Here is a 27,580-nt window from a genome sequence, read left to right as displayed (position 1 = left end):
TTAGAGAAGCTCATAGCCAAACTGAAAAGCGGAGGAGAGATAAAATGAATAACCTGATTGAAGAACTGTCTGCAATGATCCCTCAGTGCAACCCCATGGCGCGTAAACTGGACAAACTTACAGTTTTAAGAATGGCTGTTCAACACTTGAGATCTTTGAAAGGTGAGTTTGATGACGGCTGCCACACTTAGATATGTGAAATCTCCCCTGTCAGGGAGGTCTCTGATTAGTTCGCTTTGCTGTCAGCTATTGAGGTTCTATTCGGATGTGTCTTTCGCCTTTACAGGCATTCACTGGTGTTTGTCTGTAGTCTATATGTGGAGAGAATACTGAATTGGATGTCAGAAAACTTGGTTCTGATAAAAGCTTTATATCGAACTCACTACGCAACCTTGAAGAGTCTTCGCATTTTTGCTTCATGTATAATATGAAGAGAATATCACCTGCCTTTCATAATTCTCAATTCTTTAGAAGTTCTGAAGTAGAGCTGGGCATGGTGGCTCATGCTTGTAATCCCAGTACTTTGGGAGGCTGAGGCGAATGAATTGCTTGAGTCCAGACTTCAACACCAGCCTGGGCAAAAAATACAAAGATTAGCCAAGCATGGTCATGCTTGCCTGGAGTCCCAGCTACCTGGGAGGCTGAGGTGGGAGGATTGCTTGAGCCTGGGTGGTGGAGGTTGTAGTGAGCAGTAATCATGCTACTGCACTCCAGCTTAGGTGACAGCCTGTCTCAAAAAAGAAAAAAAATCTTCTGAAGTATAGTAGTAATTACTAAGTTACTGGGAGATTTCTGTCCTTCAAAAAGAAAACTTCCTTAAATTCTGCAGTTTCTCTGAAAGCTTTATTAGATTTATGAGTAGTACCTTATGATGCCTCACACGTTGCCATTCCAGAGTATCCTCACATACGTGAGACGCTGGGAGAAGGAGCTTCTTGCCACTGCCTCTCGGTGTGTGGGTCATCATTTCTGGCTTTAGCAGTTCCCCAGCTTGAGCTTGAATTTTAAATCAAAGTGTAATAAATGTATATGTGTACATGTGTCTTAGTGCATTCTTGCATTGCTGTGAAGGAATACCTGAGATTGAGTAATTTATAAAGAAAAGAAGTTTAATTGGCTCACGGTTCCATAGGCTGTATAGGAAGCATGGTGGCTTCTGCTTCTAGGGAGGCCTCAGGGAGCTTTGACTCATGGTGGAAGGCAAAACGGGAGCAGGCGTCTTACATGGCAGGAGCAGGACCAAGAGAGGGTGGGGGAGGGACCACACACTTTAAACAACCATGTCTCATGAGAACTCACTGTTGCCACACAGTACCAAGGGAAAGTGTGATCCAGTCACCAACCGCCAGGCCCCACCTCCAGTACTGGGGATTATTATTCGACATGAGAGTTGGCCAGGGACACAAAGCCAAACCATGGCAACATGTGCAGTAGAAATCACACCTGGTCTGGGAATAACCCCAGTCCAACCTGGGGGACAGGAAGTGGAATAGTTTTCGGTTTACCAATGCTGATGATGTAAATTTCCACTGAGAAGATGAGACCTGGCCAAGTAGCAAGCTGAAGACTCTAGAGGACACTCTGAAAGTTCAGATTTGTAAAGATCTAGAAGATTATATTGAAATTTGGCTCAAAAATTATAAAAAGTGAGTGAGCAAAGGATGACCACGGGCCTTAGTTTAGGTCTCAGACACTGCCAGGAAAAGGGAAATCTATTTCAGGGTAATGGAAATTATCTGGGCACAATACAAGGACTTTACTAGATCAAGTTAGGGTGGCTAAGAGGAGAACAGCATTAATCTGTACCCCTGGTGCGTCCTGTTGGGAGCATGATGGGAGATCTTATTTTCATAACAGTCTGTTGTGAAATAAGCTTCTCTTTTACCCACAGCCGAGACTTGCAATATTTCCTTAAATCCTTCAGCAATGAAAATTTACAGGCTCAACTGAGGTCATTTGATTGCAACCTTAAAATTAGCTGAGTATTTTCATATTAGCAGTGTCCTAAGGGAGGAGGACCTAAGGGAAAAGCCATGAATCAGTTGACTAGTTCAACAAAACATGATCCGCACATCAACTGCCCTCCTGTTCTGTGCTGAGAATATAAAAATTCATGAGGCAAGGTCTCTGCCCTCCAAGGGTTCATGGTCTGACTAGGAGGAAGAGATTGTCGGAGTCTAATGTGATGAATGTTACAGCAGTGGTATGAGTGAGAGAAACTCGGCAGGGAGGAGGCACTGTCTGAGTCCAGAGGAGATTCCTTGAAACAGGGTGTAGATTTTTGCCGTCAGCTCTGCTAAGCAGAAGTGACATGGTTAAGTACTCATCCCACAGTCTGACCAGATCTTTTGGTCAGTGCTGTTCACAAGCACTGCTCACACTCACTTAAGGCAACTGGATCTGCATTCCAGGGTATTGTCACAATATCCCCACACTTGCTTGGCAAAAGCTTAGAAGTCGGATCAACAGAGGGCTGCCTGTGGATCATGTTATTTTGGTCCACAGCATAATTAGGTTAAAGGCAGAAGGATGGTGAAGGGATTTTTTTTTTTCACTACACTCTTAAAAAAAAAATTTTTTTTTTAAAGCACTCTAATGCATGCAGAGTGCTTTTAAAATTATCTGGATGAAGAACAGGTGTTCCTCCCATCCACCCCCAGTTCATTGTAAAATACAATTAATTGTGAAGAAATGATCATGGACTTGGCTGTCACAGCGATGTTACATTTTTATAAAAGCTTCTAAATGCTTACTCTTAAATTCTGCACTTGACCTCACCAAAGTTTGCTGATGGCATTGGTCTGCAGACCACATCTGGAGTAGCCCTGTTCCACAGCATGAGGTCCTGTGTCTGCAATCTGATGACCAGGCGGTGCAGGGGAGTGGTTCACACCTGTGTGTCCTGAAGGCAGACCTTGCGGTTCAAATCCTGGCTTCCTCCCATCATAGCTATGTGACTTACTCAAGTCATTTGACATTTTAATCCTGTTTCCGCATCTGTGAAATAGGGATGAGGCATTTGCCTCCTGGGCTGTTGTTAAGAGTAATGCATGTAGAGTATAGCACAGTGTTCACTAATGGTGGGGTGGGGTAAGAAGAGGAGGACGAGTTGTTACTGTCATTTTGATTTTTTTTTTTTTTAAACCCAGTGAACATTTTGGAAAAAGTAAGTGATCATGTTGCCTCATTGGTTTTTGCCCCGGGAACTTTGAGAGCCAATGTGTGGGCAAGTGTGTGGACGCCACAGCGTGCATTTTCAGGCTGGCCTCTGCCATGCCTTAGTGCAGCTCTCACTGCCCTCATTTTCTCCCAAGCACATCCCCACTCACTCACCAAGTCCAGGCTGGCCTGTGCTGGCTGATTTACACCCACAGCGTTTCCCAGCTCACTTCTGCCTGGTGTGCGTTGCCAACTTTGCTGCAGGCCAGACCTGAAATGTCATTACCTTGCTCAGAATAGATTTATTACTGTTCCCTGGCCTAGCACCCAGAGTCTGCATCCTTCATCCCTTCCTCAGCTCCCTTCCTCAGCTCCCTCCAGGCTGCTGTGTAGGAATATTAACAAGTCACTGGGAGAATTCCTTGAGCCCTAGGATGAAGGTAGATTCCAACAGAAGAGATGTTCCTTTGCCTATGCCAGGCTCTTAAGAGTGCTAGGAGTCTGAGAAAACTGTGCCGAATCATAGCATGAGGCATTTTGACTTTCTGCTCTGCCCGCTCACCTTGCCACCACCACCACCGCTTAGTTCTTTGGTGAGTTTGGCCCATAGATGCATCAAGGACCAATGAGTTGTGAAAATGTCTAAGGATGTTACCCCACCTTTCTCCTGCAAAAGCAACTTTTCTTATAATCCCCAGGAAGATTGGATAGGAGTCAGGAGGGTTGGGGCATATAAGGAAGGGAAAATTGACTTGCTTCTGAATCACCCTTGCCCTGGGAACAGCTTTCTTGGCTTTGTGGGCAGTATCATACAACCGCTTGTGGCCATAAAGGTCTTTGCATGTCTGGGTTGGTAAATGCCCTCATGACACAGATGGCTTTGGTGCTTCCCTTACTCCTCTCAGATCGAACATTTCCCTTGGTTTTGACCTGATAATTCTTCATCATTTTGCAAGCTCTTCAGCTGCTTTAGAGACCCTCATTTTAATTTAATAACTCTGTGCTAAGGGCTGAAAATGAATTATTTCATTGATATTTTATACATGTTTTTAATAATCTGTGTATTTTCAAAACAGAGATCTCCATATTGACCTTAAAGGGCTTTTTTACTGGAAACTCTCATGAATCCATAACATTTGTTTAGAATTCCAGAATATCACCATTCAGGGTAATTCATATGATCAGTTTTAATTAGCTAAGAAATTATCTAAATAACTATAGTAATCCCCCCTTATCCATGGGTCATATGTTCCAAGACCCTGGTGGATGCCTGAAACCGTGGGTAGTATTGAACCCTAGGCATAGGACGCTTTTTCCTATGCATATATACCTATGATAAAGTTTAACTTATAAATCAGGCACAGGAAGAGATTAACAACAATAATAAACTAGGACAATTATAGCAATATACTGTAATAAAGTTACGTGGTCTCTCTGGCTCTCTCAAAATATTGTATTGTGCTCACCTGTTTGCAGACCATGGTGGACCACAGACAACTGAAACCACAGATAAGGGGGGACTACTACATATTGATTCTTGAATATTATTTCATGTACATTTTAATATAATGTTTTCATATATAGCTCTTACTGTGGATATTTGAGTATAAAGGAATAAGTAGTTCTAAGAATTCACAATCTAAAAGAAATTTTAATCAAGTGATAATGAAGAAAATAAATGATTAGTTGGGATTAGTGGCTCACACCTATAATCCCAGCACTTTGGGAGGCTGAAGTGAGTGGATTGCTTGAGGTCAGGAGTTCAAGACCAGCCTGGCCAACATGGTGAAAACCTGTCTCTACTAAAAATACAAAAATTAGCCGGGTGTGGTGGCACATGCCTGTAATCCCAGCTACTCAGGAGGCTGAGGCACAAGAATTGCTTGAACTCAGGAGATGGAGGTTGCAGTGAGCTGAGATTGCACCACTGTACTCCAGCCTAGGCAACCAAGTGAGTCTCTGTCTGAAACTAACTAACTAACTAACTAAATAAATAAAATTAAAATTAAAAAAAGAAAATGATTACAAAAAATGTCTTAGAATGTGCTAAAAGAGAAAATACCAACAGCAGCAGCAGCATTGCTAATACTCAGTGAGCACTTAATATGTTGCCCTCTCTACTATATTTCCAATAACTCTTGATTCCTTTCTTTTTAGGCATGACAAATTCTTGTGTGGGAAATAATTATAGACCGTCATTTATTCAAGATAATGAGCTCAGACATTTAATCCTTAAGGTAACTAATGACATATTTGTCTAAGTTGTATATGTCTTTTCATTGCTGTTTGAATACGAGACAGACTTTCTTCCATTTTCTTCCTGTTACAAACCTACTGTACTCCATATTATACCACATTTCCTTTAATGTAGAAATTCAAAATAGAGAAGTAGCCATGTCTTACTAGTTTGTGTTAATGAAAGTAGAGACAGAGGATAGGCACTTTCCACACTGGGGAGCAAAGCTTATCTTCCTCGCTAAGCATTTTATACTACCCATCTCACACACACAGGATGTATTCCCCACGATCACCACCTCCTCCAAAGCCGTCTGCCTGGCATCCTGTTCCCTCAGGATCCCGGACTCCTTGGAGGCCAGTCACTGCTTACTTGGATTTGTTAGTCAGGGCTTTGACATTTTTTTCCTCATCACTTCCTGGGCATGGCTTTTCGGATTCACCGGTCTAGAGGTTCATTTGACATGGAAACTATGATCATGTGATTGGCTTCTCATGCCCTCAGAGGTGATAAACGTCCTGGTCATGTGCTGTGTGGCCGCTAGGTTTTAAGCCATAGTAGAATTAAATAGAAAGATTCTTCATACACATTTTTGTCCATTTTTCCTTTCATTAAAAAGACCACTCTTTTATTTGAACAGCTGAATTTAAATATAGCATTTATGGCAAGGATACAAGGGATATTGTGTGGATAAAAAAGATTTTTGAGGGTGGCAAAATGTACGGTTTGCTTTTGAAGCTTTCTCACCAATCTCCATGCTTGTCAGTCATACCTTCATGGAACTCTGGTTCTGCCCTGCAGAGCATGCCCAGCAGGAGTGCCAGACCCATCCTATGTGGCCATACGTACCCACTTCCGTGGAGGCTGCTTCGTGGGATTTGCTGGGTAGACCTTATGAGAGTAGCTGACACATTCAAATTTTTAAAATTTAGTTTAGAATCAGTGATGCCTTATTTTTATTCAAAAATGATAACAAGGTATACAGTACGACGTCTTCAATTGCTTCCTTGTCCCCAATCTGCTCAGTCCTCCCTCAACACATCCACAGGCAATTGTTATTCTGCATGCACTATAGTAGAATTGGTAAATATTATTTTATTTTATTATTATTATTATTATTATTATTATCATTTGACACAAGGTCTGGCTCTGTCGCCTCGGCTGGAATGCAGTGCTGCAATCTTGGCTCACTGCAATCTCCACCTCCCTGCGATCTCCACCTCCCAAGCTCAAGCCATCCTCCCATCTCAGTCTCATGAGTAGCTGGGTCTACAGGTGTGCACCACCACGCCCAGCCAATTTTTGTATTTTTTGTAGAGACAGAGTTTCACCAGTGTTGCTCAGGCTGGTCTCGAACTCGTGAGTTCAAGAGATCTGCCAGCCTTGGTACCCCAAAGTGTTGGGATAGAGGCTTATTTAGTACTGTGTGTAGGCTCGTATACAACACCTGGCCTAATTTTAGGTTTTAAGAAACGTCTCAACTAAATATTCTGCAGCTGAACTTTTCATCTCCAACACATTAATTTAGAATGGGATTTCAACTTGACATTCTTTATAAATCTGTTTGTACCTTAAGAACATTTCTTAAAGTTAATTTTACTAGCTCCATGACTACTTTGTTAGTTTTATTGCCATAGTAATTTCCTCAGAATCTGAATATGTGTGTGTGTGTGTGTGTGTGAGACAGACAATATTTTAAAATATTCATTTTTATTTTTTTAAATCCTAGGCTGCAGAAGGCTTCCTATTTGTGGTTGGATGTGAAAGAGGAAAAATTCTCTTCGTTTCTAAGTCAGTCTCCAAAATACTTAATTACGATCAGGTATCCAAAACTGAGGATATTTTCCACACAATGTTTAATTTTTTGAACAAACACATATTTTTAAGCTCTTTTTCTGAGTGCCTTCTCCTCACTGGGATATGGGATTAGGATCTGCTAAGTTAGAACTCCAAGAGAGATGGAAAGATGTATGGAAAGAGTAAGGATTTTTGTTACTGACATTTGTGTTTCCTTTCTGACCTTCAGCAAGTTACTTAATATTACTGAGCCTCAGCTTTTTCCTATGTAAAAAGTCAAAATGATCATACCTGTATCTCAAGATGTAAAGACGAAATGAGGTATCATATGTAAAAATGTATGAAGTGTTAGTCACCCTTCTCTGTTCCCTCCAAGAGACACTTATTAGGTTATTATTAAGTCACATGCATTGCATGACAGCCTTTGATCTAATCTCTGTCAACACTCTCTGAAATACATCTTTCTCATTTAACTAGTTTAGTAGTTACTTTACCTCCTTATTATTAAAATCGTTTAATGGAAACTAGCAACTCAAAAATTATAGCATTGAAACTAACCCAAGTGAGTGAATAAACTAGCATTAGAAATCAGATAGATCACAGCCTTGATTTTTAATAACTCCCGTTAGTTTATAAGATGTTCAGAGATAATGAGTTAACAGAAGTAAGAAAATATTATGAGCCTATGTACAGGAGGATTGAAAACCCATGAATCATGCAGCCAATTATAGCTGGGGACACAAACCTCATGATTCCATGTTCTAACTGGAGATAGAACACACACACACACGCATAACTGACAATTTAGGGCAGCACTTAAGTTTCAAGTTAGCGACATGGAATCCAGTCCTACTGGACACTGACTTTGCAATAAGAGACCATTAAGACACTTACTGGCTGCTCAGGGGCATATATAGATTCCCATGAGTCAGGGTTTGGTCCTCAGCTTTTCAGATTCAGAAACTTGATCTGCCTTAGAGAGTTCTGGATATAGACTTATATTAACTACACAGTATGTTTTATAATGAAATATCTCACTGCCAAACAATTCAGCCTACTTGTATCGGCTGGTCAATCAGTCCTGTTGTTTATAAGTTTGTTTGCTTGGGTAATACAGGAATTCAGAAGAGGGGTAGCCATTGTGAGTCAGGGAGTGCTTCACACCTGAGGTAGGTTGTCTGCCAGGCTTGTCAGAAGCAAGGTATAGTAGAGAAGGGGAGGAAACATTTCAGGCTGGGAGAAGGATGTCTTGGAACTCTAGGGAGTCAAAGGCAATTTGGCTGGAGTGGCTAGTATATAGGGAAGGGGTAATGAATTCTAAGTGATGGGACTTTATCAGCAAAGGCATAGACCTGGGGATGCTGTGCATATTGCTAGTGGTGGAATGGGAAGTGAGAGGTATTCTGGGTTGGATTTTACTTATCAATAATGTGGTAATTTTAAAACAGTATGGTAAATGTCTGATAAAACCATAGATATTCTGTGATTTCCATATTATACTATGTTGTAATCTCTCTCCTTTTAACAAGGACAAAAAAGTTCAAAATAAAATCACAATCATTTAGAAGTAACATGTGTTAACAAGCGTTACAAGATTTAGCAGAATACTAGCAACTAGTGTTTGTGTATGGTTTGTGTATATCCAGGTATGGTTCTATGCACATGTATTTTTTTCTGTCTACAAGTATCACCCCGCTTTTAACACTAAGTTAATGCCACATAGTGTTGTGGACATATCTTTGAGCTTGAGAAAAATCAACCTTTAACAAAAAAAGGACATTTATTGTATGCATCAAAAAGTGTAGAAAAATTATGGTACTGATTTTAAATGAATGTCTACCTTATAAATAGGCTAGTTTGACTGGACAAAGCTTATTTGACTTCTTACATCCAAAAGATGTTGCCAAAGTAAAGGAACAACTTTCCTCTTTTGATATTTCACCAGGAGAAAAGCTAATAGATGCCAAAAGTAAGTGTCCATTTCTGTATGCTTATCATTTTATGTAAATGTAATGATCACCTAAAAGTTTAGCTATACAATATTTTTTAAATGGCTAACTAAGCTTTTAACAAAAGGAGATATATTTTGTAAACTTTACATCATAGTTAATAAATATATATAGCTATATAGAAAATTCCTATATTTATACAGACATAAACAAACACAAATGCATTCATAGGAAGATGATTTGTTTGGGGAAAATATGATTGCTTCCTATTTGCTATTTTTCATATGCAAGTAAATCTTTATAAAAAAGTATCATTTTGGATAAAAAATTGCTAAAGTTCCTGTTATTTAGCTATATGCTAGAAGACAATTATTCTATTTTTTATACGGATTAAGTCTTTTCTGTATGAAAGACCTTGTATAATTGTGTTTGGGAAGTGTAAGTATTTTTTTTTTCTTCTCTGAAAATGCCTAGTACCAAATAATTGTGTAAAACAATGATGTACTATGCCATTGATTCCTGTAATCGTTGAGGGTTTTTTCATTTTTTAATTTAATTTTTATTTCATTTTACTTAAATTAACTTTGTTCTTCCCTGCTTGAGGAAAAAGAAAGATAAATTGCAAATGTCTATAAGTTATCAAAATGTGATTGCTTGTCAAATAACATTTTTTGGGTTTACTATATAATCATGTCATTGCTTTAAAAAATGATTTCCTTTCTCAGTAATAGGTAATCTGAAAATGTTAGGAATATAAATTTCAAAATTATTTGTCCATATTCTTTTCCACCTATTCTCTCGCCCCCTTCTGCTACAAAAGCTGGTTTGCAACTTCACAGTAATTTCCACACTGGAAGGACACGTGTGTATTCTGGCTCAAGACGGTCTTTTTTCTGTCGGATAAAGAGTTGTAAAATCTCTGTCAAAGAAGAGCATGAATGCTTACACAGCTCAAAGAAAAAAGGTATCATTTTGAAATGTCAAGTGATGTAAAGCATAGATATAAAATTAATATCCTAAATATTTTCTGTACAGAAAAAAATAAAATATATGATCAAGGGAAATATTTGAATCCAGAAGTACCTTTAAAATAAGATTTTTTTAAACCAAAATTATTTAGATTGGTTCATCGTATCTTTTACATTTATCAGTAATTACATATTTTCTTTGTTGTCCAAGATTTCAATGGTTTATTGAAATTGTAGTTTGGGCCGTATCAAATGGAAAAAAAAATGACAAGAGATGGAAATGAAACTTTTGCTATGAAACTTCATTATTACTTTTTAAAATACAAGAGTTAGATTTAAAAAAAAAAAAAAAAAACTTCATAGTACAAGAGCCTGATTTTACCAATTTTGGTGAACGTTTCTTAAAATGTTCCAGGTATTAATTTTTTATGAGATGGTGATTCTTTGGTAAATACCTCATTTGCTTTCTTATGATCCTTTGCTAGATTTGTCTTGCAGATGTTTCCTTTTTGAGTTGATCAAATAGTCATCCGTTTAACTTAATTGGGAAATTTCAGGGACTACAAAATATCTCATAACTTTTTTGCCTAAGAGCATATTAAGCTATTAGATATACAATTCCATAGGCAAATTTCAACATGGGATTTGCTCTCCTATTCTTTAAAAGGATATTTATATGAAGCTGCAAAATTCAATTTATTTACAAGTTTTGGTCAGAATCTTTATTGACAAACACCTAAAATGATCATTGCTAATACCCATTTGCTAAACACTTACCCTGTGCCAGATACTCTGCTAAGTGTTTTAATCCTCATGGAAACACTATTCTTTTTTAAAAATTTCCATATTTATTTTAGATACAGGGACTACATGTGCAGGTTTGTTGCATGGGTATATTGCACTAAGGTAGCGAGCGTAGTACCCAGTAGGTAGTTTTTCAATCCACACTCCCTTCCCTCCCTTCCCGCTCTAATAGCCACAGTGTCTGTTGTTCCCATATTTATGTCCTTATGTGCTCAATGTTTAGCTCCTACTTATAAGTGAGAACATGTGGTATTTGATTTCTGTTCTTGCATTAATTTGCTTAGGATTATGGCCTCCAACTCTATCCATGTTGCTACAAAGGACACGATTTCATTCTTTTTAATGGCTGTGAAGTATTCCATGTTGTATATGTACCCCACTTTCTTTATCTAATCCACCATGGATGGGGACCTAGGTGGATTTCATGTATTTGCTCTTGTGAACAGTGCTGCAGTGAACACACAGTGCATGTGTCTTTTTGGTAGAATGATCTATTTTCCTTTGGGTGTACACTCAGTAATGAGACTCCTGAGTCAAATGGTAGCTCTGTTTTAAGTTCTTTGACAAACCCCCAAACTGCTTTCCACAGTGTCTGAACTAATTTACATTGCCACCAGAAATGTAAATCAAGCAGAAAATCCTTTTCTTTTTTTTTTTTTTTGACATGGAGTTTTGCTCTTGTTTCCCAGGCTGGAGTGCACTGGTGCGATCTTGGCTCACTGCAACCTCTGCCTCTCAGGTTCTAGTGATTCTTTTGCCTCGGCCTCCCAAGTTGCTGGGATTGCAGGTACCTGCCATCACGCCCAGCTAATTTTTTGTATTTTTAGTAGAGATGGGGTTTTTCCCTGTTGCCCAGGCTGGTCTCGAACTCCTGACCTCAGGTGATCCACCCGTCTCAGCCTCCTGAAGTGCTGGGATTACAGGTGTGAGCCACCACACCTGGCCCAGAAAATACTTTTCTTATCTCTGTTTTAGGATCAAAGATGAATGACTTGGAGAGATTCAGTAACTTGCAGAAAGTCAAATAGGTAAAATTCACAATCAGCCATAAACCCCCTACTCTGTGTTACACTGTAAAGAAACAAAAATGGAAATGAACCAGCAGTCCTCAGGGGGATCTGTTTAAGGACCATCAGTTTCTTCCCTCTTGCCGGTGGCTCTGAGTGGTGGAGAGCTGTCTAATGTCACATATGAAGCTTCCTGGGCTTGAAGTCACAACTGAACTGGAGGTAAAGAGGCTGTGGAATCCAACCAGTGGGGATCAGATTTTAGCTCTACCACAAGCTAGCTGTGTGATCATAAGCAAGTTTCTTAATCCCTCTGAGCTTCAGTTTCCATATCTGTAACATGAGAATATTGACAGGACTCTGTGGTTTAGCTGCAGCAGGTAAATGAGTAGATTCTAGAGCCAAACTGTTTAGATTTAAATCCTAATTCTGCTATGTGACTTAAGATAAATTTCTGAATCCTTTGGGGTCTTACTCCCCTCATTTCTAAAATGGGAATAATAGGACTCCACTCAGGGTTGTTATAAGGATTAAATGAGTTAATACACATCATGTGCTTAGCCTGGTTCCCGGCATAGTGACAGCCGATGTTAGGAGCTCTTAAAAACACTATTGGAAATAGTCCACCTAAACTCCTAGGACAGTGTAGAGCAGATGGCAGGTGCCATTATTGTCACTGCCCCAGAGTGCCTGTTCTCTCTGCCTTCCTTCCCACATCAGTCATCTTGGTATTACCATAGGGACCAGCTGGGATGTGGCCATGTAATGTGAAAATAGTCCCCAGTGGCAGGAATATTCCTTCTGTGTGGATGGTCCGAGGAGTCATACTGTAGTATGTTTTACTCTTAGGCTTTAGCCGGTGGTGAACCAACATGGTGTTGGTTCACCTCTAGGGTTCACCTCTAATTAATCTGTCCATAAGGGTCCAATCATGTGTAAATCACCAAATCTACACAGAAATCTGTATAAGTGAAAACCTGACAGCCAGTGCAACCACTGTAAGGTGGCTGAAATCTGTCATGTTTGTTGCAAGTTATAAATCGATTAGAGGCTAGCATGGTCAAATTTTGTAAGTGTTTTAAAGATTACCAGAGTGAATTGTCTTTTCTTCTGGGAGATTTTCCACATGGAGTGACTTAGTATTTTAGTCATGTTTGTGTTGGTATCTGATTGGTGCCATTGTAACCCTGTACTTCTGTGAAACCTGATTTTGCCCTCTGCTACCTACCCCATCATCTTGCTCTTTTCTGCTAAAGCGTGCACCTCTGCAGGCTTGATTTTCAGCCTCTGCATTTTCTCCCCTCTAACCTAATCTAATTCTTCCTGCCACTTCTCCTGATTTCATTCTCTCTTCTGACGTAAGTAAACTTACCCAGCCTTCTCAAACCAATATCCACATGCAAACAATTTATATTCTTGAACTTGAAAATAAATCTATCTAGGCTGAGCTTCCACTCAGAAACCTGTTGGCAAAACCCCATTCTCCTGTGGCCTGATCCTCCAAACAAATCCACTATCACCATTTGAACTCCTCCCTGATATTCAGGAGAATTTAGGTTCACTGGAGAAACACATTTTAAGTTACACCTTTAGACCAATGGGTCCCAAACTTTAGCCTGCATTGGAATCACCTGGAAGGATTTTTAAAATACAGAATCAGTTTGAGGTGGGGTCCAAGAATGTGCATTTCTAGGAAGTTTCCAGGTGTGGCTGATGCTGCTAATCCAGAGAGCTTACTTTCACAGCCACTGCTTTAGACTCTTCTCAAGATTCTCGGAGAGTGTGAGAAATGGAAAGTAGGGGTGCCCTGTACAGCAGTGCTCAAGCCTGGGGCTAAAGCTTCCTCCCTGAGTTGTATTTTCTTATATCTCCTATCACAGTCTTATTTCTAAAAGGATCCCTGCACATTGGCTGTGCTGAGGGGAAAATAGGATAAACCCGAGATCATGGTCTGACAACAATAGATGTTAATAAATGAACAGCTCATTGAGTGCCTACTGTGTGCCAGGTACTATACCAAATGCAAGGGACACACTGGGGAATAGGCAGAGAAGTACTGCTCTGGTGGACCTTATGTGAGACAGCCCTTATATAATAGAGACAGCCAAGAAATATGTAAACTAATAAGTAGGTAGTGGACAGTGTGATGTGAGTGACATCTTTGCTGAGTTAATAGTAGTTTTTGAATACTGGAGGATTATTTACTCAGTTTTTTGGTGCTATTCACTTTGTAACAATTACAGACACAACACACTTGTGCAGTGGTGCAGTCATAGCTTGCAGCCTCAAACTCCTGGGCTCAAATGATCTTCCTACCTCAGCCTCCCATGTAGCTGAGACTATATAGATATGCATCATCACATCCCTCTAAGTTTAAAATTTTTTGTAGAGATAGGGTCTTGCTGTGTTGCTCTGGCTGGGCTCAAATTCCTGGCCTCAAGTGTTCCTCCCACTTTAGCCTCCCAGAAGGCTAGGATTACAGGCATGAGCCATCATGCCTGACCGCAACACACAAATCTGTCCACAGACCCTGGACATTAAAGCTCAGGTATCCCCTGTTTCCAGGAAATCATCCCCGATACCCTCCCCACTCTGGTGGCCTGAGTCCCAGGTTACCCACATTAGTAATCCTGAGCTGCTCTCATATTTGCTGCCCTTCCACACTGTATTGAAATTGCTTAATATTTTTAATATTTGCCTCCCACACTAGAGTGAGAGCTGCATTTCCGTCTGTTGTTTCTGACCCACAGTAGACATTCTATAAACATTTCCTGAAGGCATAAGTGACGATCCTCTTGTCTTTTGTTCCTGTTCCTTTGACCACATAACCACTCTCAGATCCACAGGAACAAGTTATTAATTCAATGAATGAATATACATTATAGGCTTTCTGTTTTACCTAAGGAAGCAATTTCAACATATTTTTTAGATTTTATCTCAAGAAGTTTTTAGCAAATGGTATGGACTGAATTGTGTCCCCAGAATTCATATGTGAAGCCTTAACCCCCGACATGATGGTATTTGGAGACTGGGCCTTTGGGAGATAATTAGGTTTTGATGAGGTCATGAGGATGGGGCCCTCATGATGGGATTAGTATTCTTACATAGAGAGGAGCCAGAGAGCTTTTTGTCTTTCTGCATGAATGCAGTGAGCAAGGGATGGCCATGTCAGCACACAGCAAGTTGGTAGATGTCTGCAAGCCAGAAAGAGCCCTCACCAGAACCCAGCCCTGCTGACACCTCCATCTCAGACCTCCAGCCTCCAGAACTGAAAGAAAAGAAGTTCCTGTTGTTGAAGCTGCCAACTCTGCTATTTCGCTGTGGCAGCTCAACCTCAGATAGCAGACAACTTGGATCATTTTCTATACTATAATTCTCATGAGAAAGAAATCTGAAAAGGCTCTGTCCTGAGAACCAAAGGAATCTGCCGGGCTCAGGCGATTTTCCTGCCTCAGCCTCCTAAGTAGCTGGGATTATAGGCATGCACCACCACACTTGGCTAATTTTTTGTATTTTTAGTAGAGATGGGGTTTCTCCAGGTTGGTTAGGCTGGTCTCAAACCCTCAACTTCAGGTGATCCGCCTGCGTTGGCCTCCCAAAGTGCTGGGATTATAGGCATGAGCCTCTACGCCTGGCTGGATGTCACTGTGTTTCAAGACTCCACACTATTAACAATGAAAGCCTGTGGTTGGTAAAGGTGTTTTTCTTCCCTTTTACCATAACGTGTCAGTTACGTTTAAACTTAAAGAAGACTAGCCAGCAGCCCTTTTTATGCTAATTGGTAGTTGAATTTAAGATTTATGGAAAGACCGGCCATTTCTCAAGGTTTCTCAAGATGAGTTCCCAAAGTTTATTTCTGATTTTGCCTTATGTTTGAGATTTTCCATAATAAAATATTTTTTTAAATAAACAACATTGACGTTTTAAAAAATTATTTATATCCTGAATCAAACATTAATGTCATGGACTCAAACTTTGAAAAAGCTTCTAAGGTAGAGAGACAATTAAGTATCTGAACTTGTGAAATTGCAGACTGATGAAGCATGGATGACTGCTACCAAATCTCTTAGGTGTTTCTTAAATTTATCTTTGTAAGATAATTGTACATGAGGAAGAAGTACAACAGTACACCCAGAATCCACTTGTTTCTTGTGCACGTGTGGCAGATGCCATCTGTCAGTGCCCCATGGGTCATCCCCCCAGCACCCACCACTGCAGACAGGGTGTGCCACTGGCTTCTGGAGACCAGCGGCAAGACTCTGCCTGACCTCTTCCTTGGATCTTTGGAGCCAGTTCTGCCTGTGGCTCTAGGAACTTACAGGTTTCAGATGGTTTATTAGTTTCCTTCTCTTCCCTGTCTCACTTCCCAGTTCCTGCCAGTGTTTCCTGGGACCACCCCTCAAATACATTTATTATATTTGAATTCTTGTTTTGGATCTACTTCCTCAAGGATTCAAATGAAGACAGCAAGATACTGAGTTGAGAGACCCAGCCTTCAACGTGTTGAGGAAAAATTTCATAAAGGATTTTGGAAGGATGTCCTGTAAATTAAGGCAGTGTTGGGGTAATACAGGCTTTTTCTCCCTCACTTCACCCACACACACTTTTGAGAAATCATGGAGCAGATGACACTTGAACCTAGCCTGTGGAGCCGGTGTAAGTAAATAGTTTGGCAAGGATCAGACCTCATGACTCCAATATTTAGATAAAAATCTAAAGAATGTTTGGGATAAGAGTTTTTAATCCATTTCCCATTTGCCCTGAGAATACTACTCTGGCAGCAAGCTGCACTTTTTCTTTTCTAAACAGGAAATGGATTGAATGGAATTTTTTTTAAAAAAGCTTTAGATCACTGATCAAATGAATTGCAGTTGATAGAATTACATAATTCCAACTAAAAATTTGCTAACTGAATAAATGTTCACAGTGAGAATCGAGGGACAGTTTGATTTGGAAATACAGATAGTAACCTGTTGTAAGAGAAAAATAAATGTAACAGGCTAGGTTCTGTGTAATGAGATTCCATAAATAAAAAATATAGACTTTCTTAAGTCTGCATTTTTAGTGGAGTGGAATATTTTTAGTCAGTATCATTTGTAAGTTTGCAGAAATGCCGAACCTGATGTATAAGCCCTTTTATTTTTAACTGCCCTCTAGTTTTGTTAATATGAATGAAAACTTTTATTCATACTTAGTCAATTTTAACTCATGTGCAGTATCTGGGTTGTTAGGGGGAGGTAAAAGGGGAGGTTGTTAGGAGGAGGTAGAGCCTAGGATGACCCCCAGATTTCTCTTTGAACTGCCTGGGTTGATTGTGGCACCAGTAAACAGGGTCAGAAATACTAGGTGATAAAGACTGGATTTGAGGTTGGAAGCGATAAGGAGTTTTGTAATTTAGAGTGTCTGTGGCCTGGGAAGGGAGTGGTGTTTGCTAGGTGTTGGATACAAGGTTTTATGGATGTCTTACAACCTGCCCTCTGTTCCTGCTTTATTTTCCAGCCTTCCCCCCTGCAGCCCGTGCTTCAGCCGCATCTGACCACTCGCAGTTTTCATTGCGTATTCCCTCTGGCTGGAGCACCTTTGTGCCCCTCCCCTTCTGTCACCCAGGCAACTCCTATTTGAACATCTTTGGCGACAGAGCACTCACTATCAGCAAATTGTGTAACATTAGTGGTTTAGAAAGTAGACTCTCGAGCCAGCCTTTTAACCCCAGCTCCACCCTGTACCTGCTGTGACTTTGCCATTAACTCAGTTTTCTAAAACAACGGAGATACAAGAACATCCCAAAGAACTATTAAGATTAAATGAGTTATAAGTTTAAAACACTTAAAATAGACCGTGACACAGAAAGTGTTCTCTAAATCTTCTCTATTATTGTTAGCTACTGTCTTATATGACAGTTCATGTCATCTTCTATTTAGAAAAAAATTTAAAGTATTTTTTTTTTTGAATTGGAGTTTCCCTCTTTTTGTCCAGGCTGGAGTGCAAATGGCACGATTTCTGCTCACTGCAGCCTCCATCTCCTTGGATTCTCCTGTTTCAGCTTCCCAAGTAGCTGGGATTACAGGCACCTGCCACTGTGCCCAGCTAAATTTTGTATTTTAGTAGAGATGGGGTTTCACCATGTTGGTCAGGCTGGTCTCAAACTCCTGACCTCGGGTGATCCACTCACCTTAGCCTCCCAAAGTGCTGGTATTACATGCATGAGCCACTGTGCCCAGCCTTAAAGGTTTTATTGTAGTGGCAGTTTTACCAAATAGTGCCAATTTAAAACATTGATTGTTCTAATCTTTTCTAAATCTTATCATAAACAGCTGTTTCAAATAATATTTATCACAGTTTTCCCCTACTTTTGAACCTTTAAATCACTTCTATGGCATGCCGTAATCTGTTTCCTACTCATCTTTTATGCCAGTGTTGGATTCATTTTTTGCTTAAGCATGATATTGGAGTATATAGATTATTTCCAATTTTTTATTCTGGTGGACATGCTTGACAGTCTTCTTAGTTAATTGCTGTGGATTTTCCTAAAAAGTGAAGTTTATTTTATTTTTATATCTTCCATTATAAATTTCTCCAAGTGTTCTTTAAGATGTTTGTATAATCTATAATAACCTTATATAATTATTGACCATGTAAGCTCTAACATAAGAAATTTAAGAATTTATGCATAATGACTTAAATGTCTTTTTATACTTTTGAATCTAAGTTACAATATATTACAATATATCAAGAAACTTAAGCTGAAAACAGTATTACAATGGGGCATGAGGTTTAATTTTTTCTGACAGAAGTAAATTACTGTAATTTTAAAAATGGACTCGGAAATATATTAAGTCATAAACCTAGTTAATCCTAAAATAATGCAACCAGTTCACTTTTTCATGTAGCACATACAATTTAGTTCCTGAGAAAAATAACCTATTAATAATAAAGTCATGAAATAAACAAAATTGATGATATCTTTTCAATGGAATACCATTCCCCTTTCATATTTTAGCATATTTAAAGAGCATTTTATAGCACAATTGTAACTATTATAGATGTCAATGTAAGAAATTTAATGATTTGTTTATAATGATCCAAATGTCCTTCTTAAAAATCTTTGAATTAGAGCATAGGAAATTCTATACTGTCCACTGCACTGGTTACTTGAGAAGCTGGCCTCCAAATATTGTTGGAATGGAAGAAGAAAGGAACAGTAAGAAAGACAACAGTAATTTTACCTGCCTTGTAGCCATTGGAAGATTACAGCCATATATTGTTCCACAGAATAGTGGAGAGATTAAAGTGAAACCAACTGAATTTATAACCCGGTTTGCAATGAATGGAAAATTTGTCTATGTAGATCAAAGGTAAACATTTACATGTTATAATGATTAGATTTCAACGGGATATTTGAAACTATTAAAGACATGTCTTAGTAACACTGCTAGGGGTGTGTGTGTGTGTGTGTGTGTGTGTGTGTGTGTGTGTTTTCAGAACAAAAAAGAAACTTTAAATGAAATAAGGATATGGACATGTCAGCAAATTTGTTTAAGCTAACATGTAAACTTGGAAGAGTGTCTCCTAGCCAGTTGGTGCAGAAATTGGGCATGGTCTGTGGCCCCGATTTTACTGGCAAAAGCTAGTAAGAGCGCAGCCTGGATCGGGTGGAGGCCTCATGCCTGGGTGTCTGTTCTGTGTTGCAGCTCTAGTCTGGGTCTAGGGCAGCCAAGGGCAGCCCAGTGATGTGCATGGGTCCCCATGCACTTCCTTACTCTCCTGGCCACATGTGCGCCTACAGTATTCTGGGAGGAAGTACACTCACCACTTCTGAAGTTTATTTTCAATTTTAAAACCAGGGCAACAGCAATTTTAGGATATCTGCCTCAGGAACTTTTGGGAACTTCTTGTTATGAATATTTTCATCAAGATGACCATAATAATTTGACTGACAAGCACAAAGCAGGTAGGTATGCATCAAGCGGAATACATTTTGGGGAATTTAAAATGACAGCTTTCACTCTTAATTTCCCATTCCTGTGAAATTTGAAATTTTAATGAATCCTCACAACATTGATTTTTATAGTGGCAGACTGTTATGCTGATAATTATCTTTTCTCGTTAAGTTCTACAGAGTAAGGAGAAAATACTTACAGATTCCTACAAATTCAGAGCAAAAGATGGCTCTTTTGTAACTTTAAAAAGCCAATGGTTTAGTTTCACAAATCCTTGGACAAAAGAACTGGAATATATCGTATCTGTCAACACTTTAGTTTTGTAAGTAATTTTTTATGTTAAGACCTTTATATTAATTTCAAATGAGTATCTTTCCTTTTCTCCTCTCATCTTGCTGAATCATTAAAACTATATGATCCTCTGGCCTTTTATTATAACTTGATATTTATCTTTTGAGTAATTCGTTTACTATTCATTGGCATTAGTTCTCAGAATTAAGCTGAAAGTTTTCTTTTTTTGTAATATATTCCTCCTGGATATAATATGTTGAGGGTAAAGGCATTCATTCAAGCATTTTCTTCCTACCCTCCATGGTCATTAGGTAAACAATGCGGATATGGACTTCTACTGTGCACTGTTGTAAGAAATTGTTTTGTCCTCCCCATCATTTTTAGGCACATCTTGTAAGCCTGGGGTGCCACACATGTCTGTGTAGGCAGGCCCAGGGTGGGGGAGAGCAGAAATCCAGCCCAGGTGTTGCTTATCAAGCCCTGTTCTGTAACTGTGTTAGCCTGAAGGGAGAGCCAAGTTTTCCCGATTTTATAGTAGGCTAGGATGGCCCTGTTCTAAGTCGTACTTTTTTTCTGTAAGTTTCTCTTTGAAATTGCTGTAAGGTTTCCCTGAACCAGTTGTTTTCTTATCTACATTTCTGAATGAAAAATAATTTTAAAAAAACCAAAAAGTTTAATACCTCCAGTATTTCCTATCACCCATCCCAGTAATCTTTGCCTACTTTTTATTAGTATGTGAACTGAGAGTTTGTTACTGTGAGAACGTCTTTTATAGGGGGATGGGGCATTTGGCAAATGCCATGATACTTAGCACATTAAGATCTTAACAATATGTGTATATAAAACATAAATGAGCCACAAATTGACAAATTAAAAGAGCTTAGTGTAGCTGCCATAACAGTTTCTTTCGCCTTAGAAAATTAAATCACCTATGGTGTTTTTAATTCTAGGGGGCATAGCGAGCCTGGAGAAGCATCATTTTTTCCTTGTAGCTCTCAATCATCAGAAGGTAAGTTTAGTTTCAGATGATGAAAGACTTATTACTGAGATATATTGTTAAGACTATTATATTTTTCTGTCCCGGAGAGGGGAAAATTTGAAGGTGAAATTAAAAGGAGTTCTACGGATTGGGTTCTAGGAATCCCAGCTTTGGTTTAGAAGAGACTAAATTCAACAGGAAACAGATATCCCATTTAAACTCCCAGAGGTACTACCATATCCCCCTCGAAATTTCTACAGTACTTTGCTTACATTTCTGTTATAATCTTGCACTGTACTGCAATTAGTTGTTCATTCAACTTGCTTTCCAGTAGACTGAGTTCTTTAAGAGCAGGAATGATGTTTTATCCCTTATTCAGCCCTAGCAGCTAACATTGTTCCTTGTCAATTGTGACACTCTTGGACAAATTAATGAGAAGTATTAGGGGGAGCTTTTGCTTATCTGTGTTAGTTTTTCACCACAGGAATATATTAATGTATTATTTGTAAAAATAAAAATCTTCAGAAACATTGAAGTAGTATTGCTCTGGCTTTAGTGTGGAGATTAAAGTTGAAAGAGACTTGACTCCTGGGTTACAAGTCACGATTGTGCCCTCAGTGACTTCCCACACATTTGATTCAAAGAGCATTATGAATTACATATGTAATACAAGGATGAATGTTTTCTAACATTTTTGGATGCACCTAGTCTGTTTCTTTTAAGGAGAGAAGTGTGAAATTATTTGAATTGAAAGAAAAAGTCCTCAATTGAGTTTTTCCTTTTGCTGTTACTTAGAATCCTCTAAACAATCTTGTATGAGTGTACCTGGAATGTCTACTGGAACAGTACTTGGTGCTGGTAGTATTGGAACAGATATTGCAAATGAAAGTCTGGATTTACAGAGGTAATGTTTTATTGCTGCAAATATTTTCAAAAGTAAAAATATCATATTTATAAAACCAATATACAAAAATCAGTAGTCTTCCTATATACAAATGATAGCTAGCTTAATATAATGGAAAATGTTATCATCTTCACAGTAGCAACAAAAAAAGATAGAAATTTTACAAGAAATAATCATACTAACATGAAAAAAAAAACCTTTAGGCTGGGCACAATGGCTCATACCTGTAATCCCAGCGCTTTGGAAGGCCAATGTTGATGGATCCTAAGGTCAGGAGATCGAGACCATCCTGGCCAACATGGAATGGTGAAACTCTGTCTCTACTAAAAATACAAAAATAAGCTGGGTGCGGTGGCATGTGCCTGTAATCCCAGCTATTCAGGAGGCTGAGGCAGGAGAATCACTTGAACCAGAGAGTTGGATGTTGCAGTGAGCTAAGATCACACCACTGCACTCCAGCCTGGTGACAGAGCAACATTTCATCTTAAAAAAAAAAAAGAAAAAACCTTTAAAATTCACAAAGGTACATAAAAGCCAACTCAAATAACTTCAGATACAAGCTGTTTTTCAACAGGAAGACGGAATTGTAAGAATGTAGAAGAAATCATAGGGGCTTCAGAAAACAAGGGGACTCAGTTGAGAGAGGAATTGAGTTGGTGAGCAGTCAAGGTTCTTAACTAACGTAAAATCAGGTAGTAGAGGGACTTAAATTAACAGATTTTTGCCCAGGGAACTAATATGAAGGAAGCCAAGATGCAGAAGATTAATAGTAAAGAGATGAGGGGAGAGGTAGTTTCCATCAGGCTAAGTGAACAGGTAGTGATTTTAAAACATGAACGGGGTGACATCAGATGCCAGTAAGATGGCAGAATAGGACTTCCAGAGTGAAGAAGGCCCACAGGACTTATGGGACACTGTCAGGAAAACCAGTGTATGCACTGTGGGTGTCCCAGAAGGACAGAGAAAGTTAGAGGCAAGGAGCTTATTTAAAAAAAAGGAAAATCCGCAAACTCAGTAAAGGGAATATTCATTCAACCCAGGGGTTCCAGTTTCATGAAACCCAAAGAACCCCAAGTAGATTAAATATAAAGAGATCTTTACCAAGACACATTGTAATCAACTTCTCAAAAGTCAAAGAAGGAAAGGATTTTGAAAGCATCAGAAAGAAACCTCAGCAGAAACCTTGCAGGCCAGGAGAGAATGGGATGATATATTGGAAGTGCTGCAAGTAAAGAGCAAACAAACAAACAACTCTGCCAAACAAGAATACTACATGTGGCAAGGCTGTCCTTCAGAAATGAAAGGTAGATAAGGACTTTTCCAGACAGACAAAAACTGTGGAAGTTAATAATCATGAGATGTGCCTTACAAGAATGCTAAAGGGAATTCTTCACATTAAACTGAAAGGGTGCTAACAAACAAATGAAAGTGTAAAACTTTCTGTAAAGATAAGAATAAATTCAAATTCAGAATACTCTAATACTGTAATGGTAGTACGTAAATCACTTTGAATTCTAATAAAAACATTAAAAGACAAAAGTATTTAATTATAGCTGCAGTAGTTTGTTAATATATGACACGTAAAAGATATAAATTGTGACATCAGTAACAAAATGTGGAGAGAAAGTGTGGAGTTTTTATGTACAGCTGCAGTTAAATTATCAGCTTAAAATGTCCTTTTATAATGATAAGGTATTTTATGTAGACCTCCTAATAACTACAAATAAGTTCTTTTTCACAAAAGAAAAAGAAAAAGGAATCAAAGCATACCACTACAAAAAAATCATCAAATCACAAAGGAAGACAGTAGGAGGAAGAATAGAACAAAGGAATTACAAAACAGACAGAGAACAGTGAACAATATGGCCTAGTTGGCACTTTACTATCAGTAATTGCATATAAATGGATTAAATTATTCAATCAAAGACAGACTAGCTGAATGGATGTAAAAAACAAGATCTAACTGTATGCTGCCAATCAGTGACTCAGTTTAGTTTTAAGGATACACTTAGGTGAAGGGATGGAAAGTGAAGGGATGGAAAAAGATATTCCATGCAAATGATAACCAAGACAGAGTAGGGGTGACCATACTTATGTTAGAAAAAATAGATGTTAAGTCAGAAACTAAGCTGGGCATGGTGGTGCACACCTATAGCACCAGCCACTTGGATGGCTGACAGGAGGATCACTTGAGCCTAAGAGTTCAAGGCTGTAGTGCACTATTATCATATCTGCAAATGGCCACTGCACTCCAGCATGGGCAACATAGCAAGACCCCGTCTTAAAAACACACACACACACACACACACACACACACACACACACCCTGCAAAACTGTCACGATTCAAAGAAGCTCATTATGTAATGATAAAGGAGTCAATTCAAGAGGATATAACAATTGAAAATGTATGTGCACTCAACATTGGAACACCTAAATGTATGAAGCAAATATTAACCAAATCAAAGGGACAAATATACAGCAATACAATATTAGCAGGGGACCTCAAAACCTCAGTTTCAACAATGGATAGAGCATTCAAACAACATGAATGTGGAAACAGTGGACTTGAACAACACTAAAGACATGAACACTTCATCCAATGGCAGCAGAATACACGTTCTTTTCAAGTGTGCATGGAACATTCTCCAGGATAGGTCATATATAAGGCCACAAAACAAGTCTTTTTTTTTTTTTTTTTTTTTGAGACGGAGTTTCACTCTTGTTACCCAGACTGGAGTGCAATGGCACGATCTCGGCTCACCGCAACCTCCGCCTCCTGGGTTCAAGCAATTCTCCTGCCTCAGCCTCCTGAGAAGCTGGGATTACAGGCACGCGCCACCATGCCCAGCTAATTTTTTGTAGTTTTAGTAGAGACAGGGTTTCACCATGTTGACCAGGATGGTCTCGATCTCTTGACCTCGTGATCCACCCGCCTCGGCCTCCCAAAGTGCTGGGATTACAGGCGTGAGCCACCGCGCCCGGCCGAAAACAAGTCTTAAACAATTTAAGAACATGTAAATCATACCAAGTATCTTTTCTGGCCACAGTGTTATGAAACTAGAAGTCAATAACGAGGAAAACTGGAAAAGTCACAAATATGTGGAATTTAAACCACACATGCCTGAATAACCAATGAGTCAAAGAAAAAATCAAAGGGGAAATTTAAAAACTTGAGACAAATAAAAATGGAAACACAACATATCAAAACATATGGAATGCAGTAAAAAGCAGTTCTAAGAGGGACGTTTATAGCAGTAAATACCTATGTTAAGGAAAAAACCCTAGGTTTACACCTCCAGAACTAGAAACAGAACAAACTAAATCCAAAGTCAACAGATGGAAGGAAATTATCGGAACAGAAACAGATTAAATCAAGATTAGGAAAACAATAGAAATGACTGATGAAACTGAGATGGGTTTTTGAAAAGATAAAATTGATAAACCATTAGCTAGACTAAGAAAAAAAGAGAAGTTTCAAATTATAAACAGTGATAACATGAATGAACCCCCAGGACATTATGCTAAGTGAAATAAGCCACACACAGAATGAAGCGTGCTGTGTCATCTCTTATGTGCAGAATGTCAGGGGAAAAAAAAGCTGACTAAATAAAAATAGAGTAGATTGGTGTTCACCAGAGGCAGGGAGGGCATGGGAGTGGGGAGAAGTAAATCAAAAGGTACAAATTTGCTGTTAGGTAGAATGAATAAGTCTACAGATGGAATGGGCAGCATGAGAACTAACTATGGTTAATAATGTTATACACCGAAGATTTGCTAGGAGAGTAGGTTTTAGGTGCTGTCAACGTACACATACACACAGATAACTGGGGGGGGGGGGTGATGAATATGTAAATTTATTTAACTGCAGCAATCATTTTACTATGTGTATGTACATTAAACCATTGTATTGTACACCTCAATGTCAACTGCCTTCTTGGGAACACATAAAGACAAAGATTGTGTTTATACCATTTTGTTCTTTATGTATGTGTTTCATTGATTTTTTACCTGAGAATGACCTATTATAGTAAAAATATGGCACATTTTCCACTTTAAAAAGGTTCCAAAACGTTAGCAAACCTTCCCTTACTCTCAGTTCTGCCATTTAGTATCCTGAGGAGGAGCTGATTTTTGACACCGGCATCTGTTTGAAACTATGCTGTGTTATTCTACTATTTGACCACATGCTGTTTTGACAGGTGATATGATTTACTCAAAAGTTTTTACCTCAGAGCTTTATTTTTCTATTTACTATGGAGTGTTTTTCAGCATTCCATAGTCACAAATAAGTCTGGCACCTAGTAAGTCAGTCTAAATGTGAAAACTGCTATGATACTCGGTTTCAATTTCCTCACTATATTTTTATCAGTAGATTATTATATATTTAGAGGAGAAAATTTCCTTCTAAAATATGTAAAAATAAAAAATGTTTTCTGTTTCACCTTTTAAAGGTTACGGTCTTCTTCATCCCTTGATGATTCAAGTCCAACAGATTTAATGAAAGCTACTCATACCATAAACTGCAGGAATGTAAGTATACTTGTAAATGATAATATTCATGAAATAAATGAACAATAAAATTTGCTCCTTGTTAATTATTTCTTTTAAGAAAAGAAGACATTCTGTCAAAAAAAAACAGAAAACTCATTTTGGCCACTCAGTGATGTTTAAGTGACTTTGTTGAATAGTAGTTAAGAGTGAAGTTGTTTGAAGCACATTATCTGAGTCCAAGTTATGACACTTACTGGGACGTAACCTTGGGCTTGTTACTTAAACTTTCTGTGCTTCAATTTTCTCATTCGTGAAGTAGAAATAATAATATCACTGATCTCGTAGAGGAGTGTGAGAATTAAGTGCTTAAATACACAAACAAAAACTCGTAGAACAGTGCCAAGCACACAGTAAGTGCTCAAAAATGAATGGTAGCTCTTAATATTGTTATTAAATAGGCTCCAATTCAGTAGATTAAATGTACACCTTGAGCTTTGAAAAAAAGGTTAAAAAAATAGAAGCCACAAGATAAATACATATATTATGTAATTCAGTTGAACAGATACTAGCTATATGAAATGCATTATTGTATATACAAAAATTACTAAACCTAGTGCTATTTGGAAGACTAAAATACAATATAATTCTAATTTAGCACAGACAACAAAAAGCTCTAAAGCAGGTATATAAATCAAGCAGTGTAAGACTACAGGAGAAAAGAGAAATTTTATCTGACCAGCACAAACAGAAACTTGAAAATACAAATATCAGAGCCAGGCATGGTGGCTTGTGCCAATAATCCCAGCTACTCAAGAGGCTGAGGCAGGATGATCACCTGAGGCCAGGAGTTCAAGACCAGCCTGGGTAACATAGTGAGACTTCCTTTCTAAAAAAGATTTTTTGAAAAACTAGCCAAGCATGGTGGTACATGCCTATAATCCCAGTTACTCCAGAGGCTGAGGCAAGAGGATCACTTGAGCCCAGAAGTTTGAGGCTGGAGTGAGCTATGATCACGCCACTGCACTAGCCTGAGCAGCAGACTCCAACTGTGTAA

General features: G+C 38.7%; 1 protein-coding gene across 4 annotated transcripts in view; it reads left to right on the top strand.

Annotated features, from left to right (window-relative positions):
• ARNTL2 (aryl hydrocarbon receptor nuclear translocator like 2) overlaps window positions 1-27,580 on the top strand; it is an 81,930-nt gene that overhangs the window by 51,001 nt on the left and 3,349 nt on the right. For all 4 annotated transcript variants that reach the window (XM_032283835.1, XM_032283855.1, XM_032283841.1 and 1 more), the window contains 11 exons: window positions 5-162; window positions 5,317-5,396; window positions 7,125-7,217; window positions 9,044-9,161; window positions 9,962-10,105; window positions 19,035-19,275; window positions 19,765-19,871; window positions 20,032-20,182; window positions 21,102-21,160; window positions 21,926-22,034; window positions 26,487-26,565. In XM_032283835.1, coding sequence (XP_032139726.1) covers window positions 5-162; window positions 5,317-5,396; window positions 7,125-7,217; window positions 9,044-9,161; window positions 9,962-10,105; window positions 19,035-19,275; window positions 19,765-19,871; window positions 20,032-20,182; window positions 21,102-21,160; window positions 21,926-22,034; window positions 26,487-26,565 — 1,339 coding nt within the window. The remainder of the gene's footprint in view (window positions 1-4; window positions 163-5,316; window positions 5,397-7,124; window positions 7,218-9,043; window positions 9,162-9,961; window positions 10,106-19,034; window positions 19,276-19,764; window positions 19,872-20,031; window positions 20,183-21,101; window positions 21,161-21,925; window positions 22,035-26,486; window positions 26,566-27,580) is intronic.

The sequence above is a fragment of the Sapajus apella genome, unplaced genomic scaffold (assembly GCF_009761245.1).
Source record: "Sapajus apella isolate SASKATOON/1434 unplaced genomic scaffold, GSC_monkey_1.0 scaffold2, whole genome shotgun sequence".
In the NCBI taxonomy this organism is placed as follows: Eukaryota; Metazoa; Chordata; class Mammalia; order Primates; family Cebidae; genus Sapajus; species Sapajus apella.
This window is presented reverse-complemented; position numbering and strand designations above follow the sequence as displayed.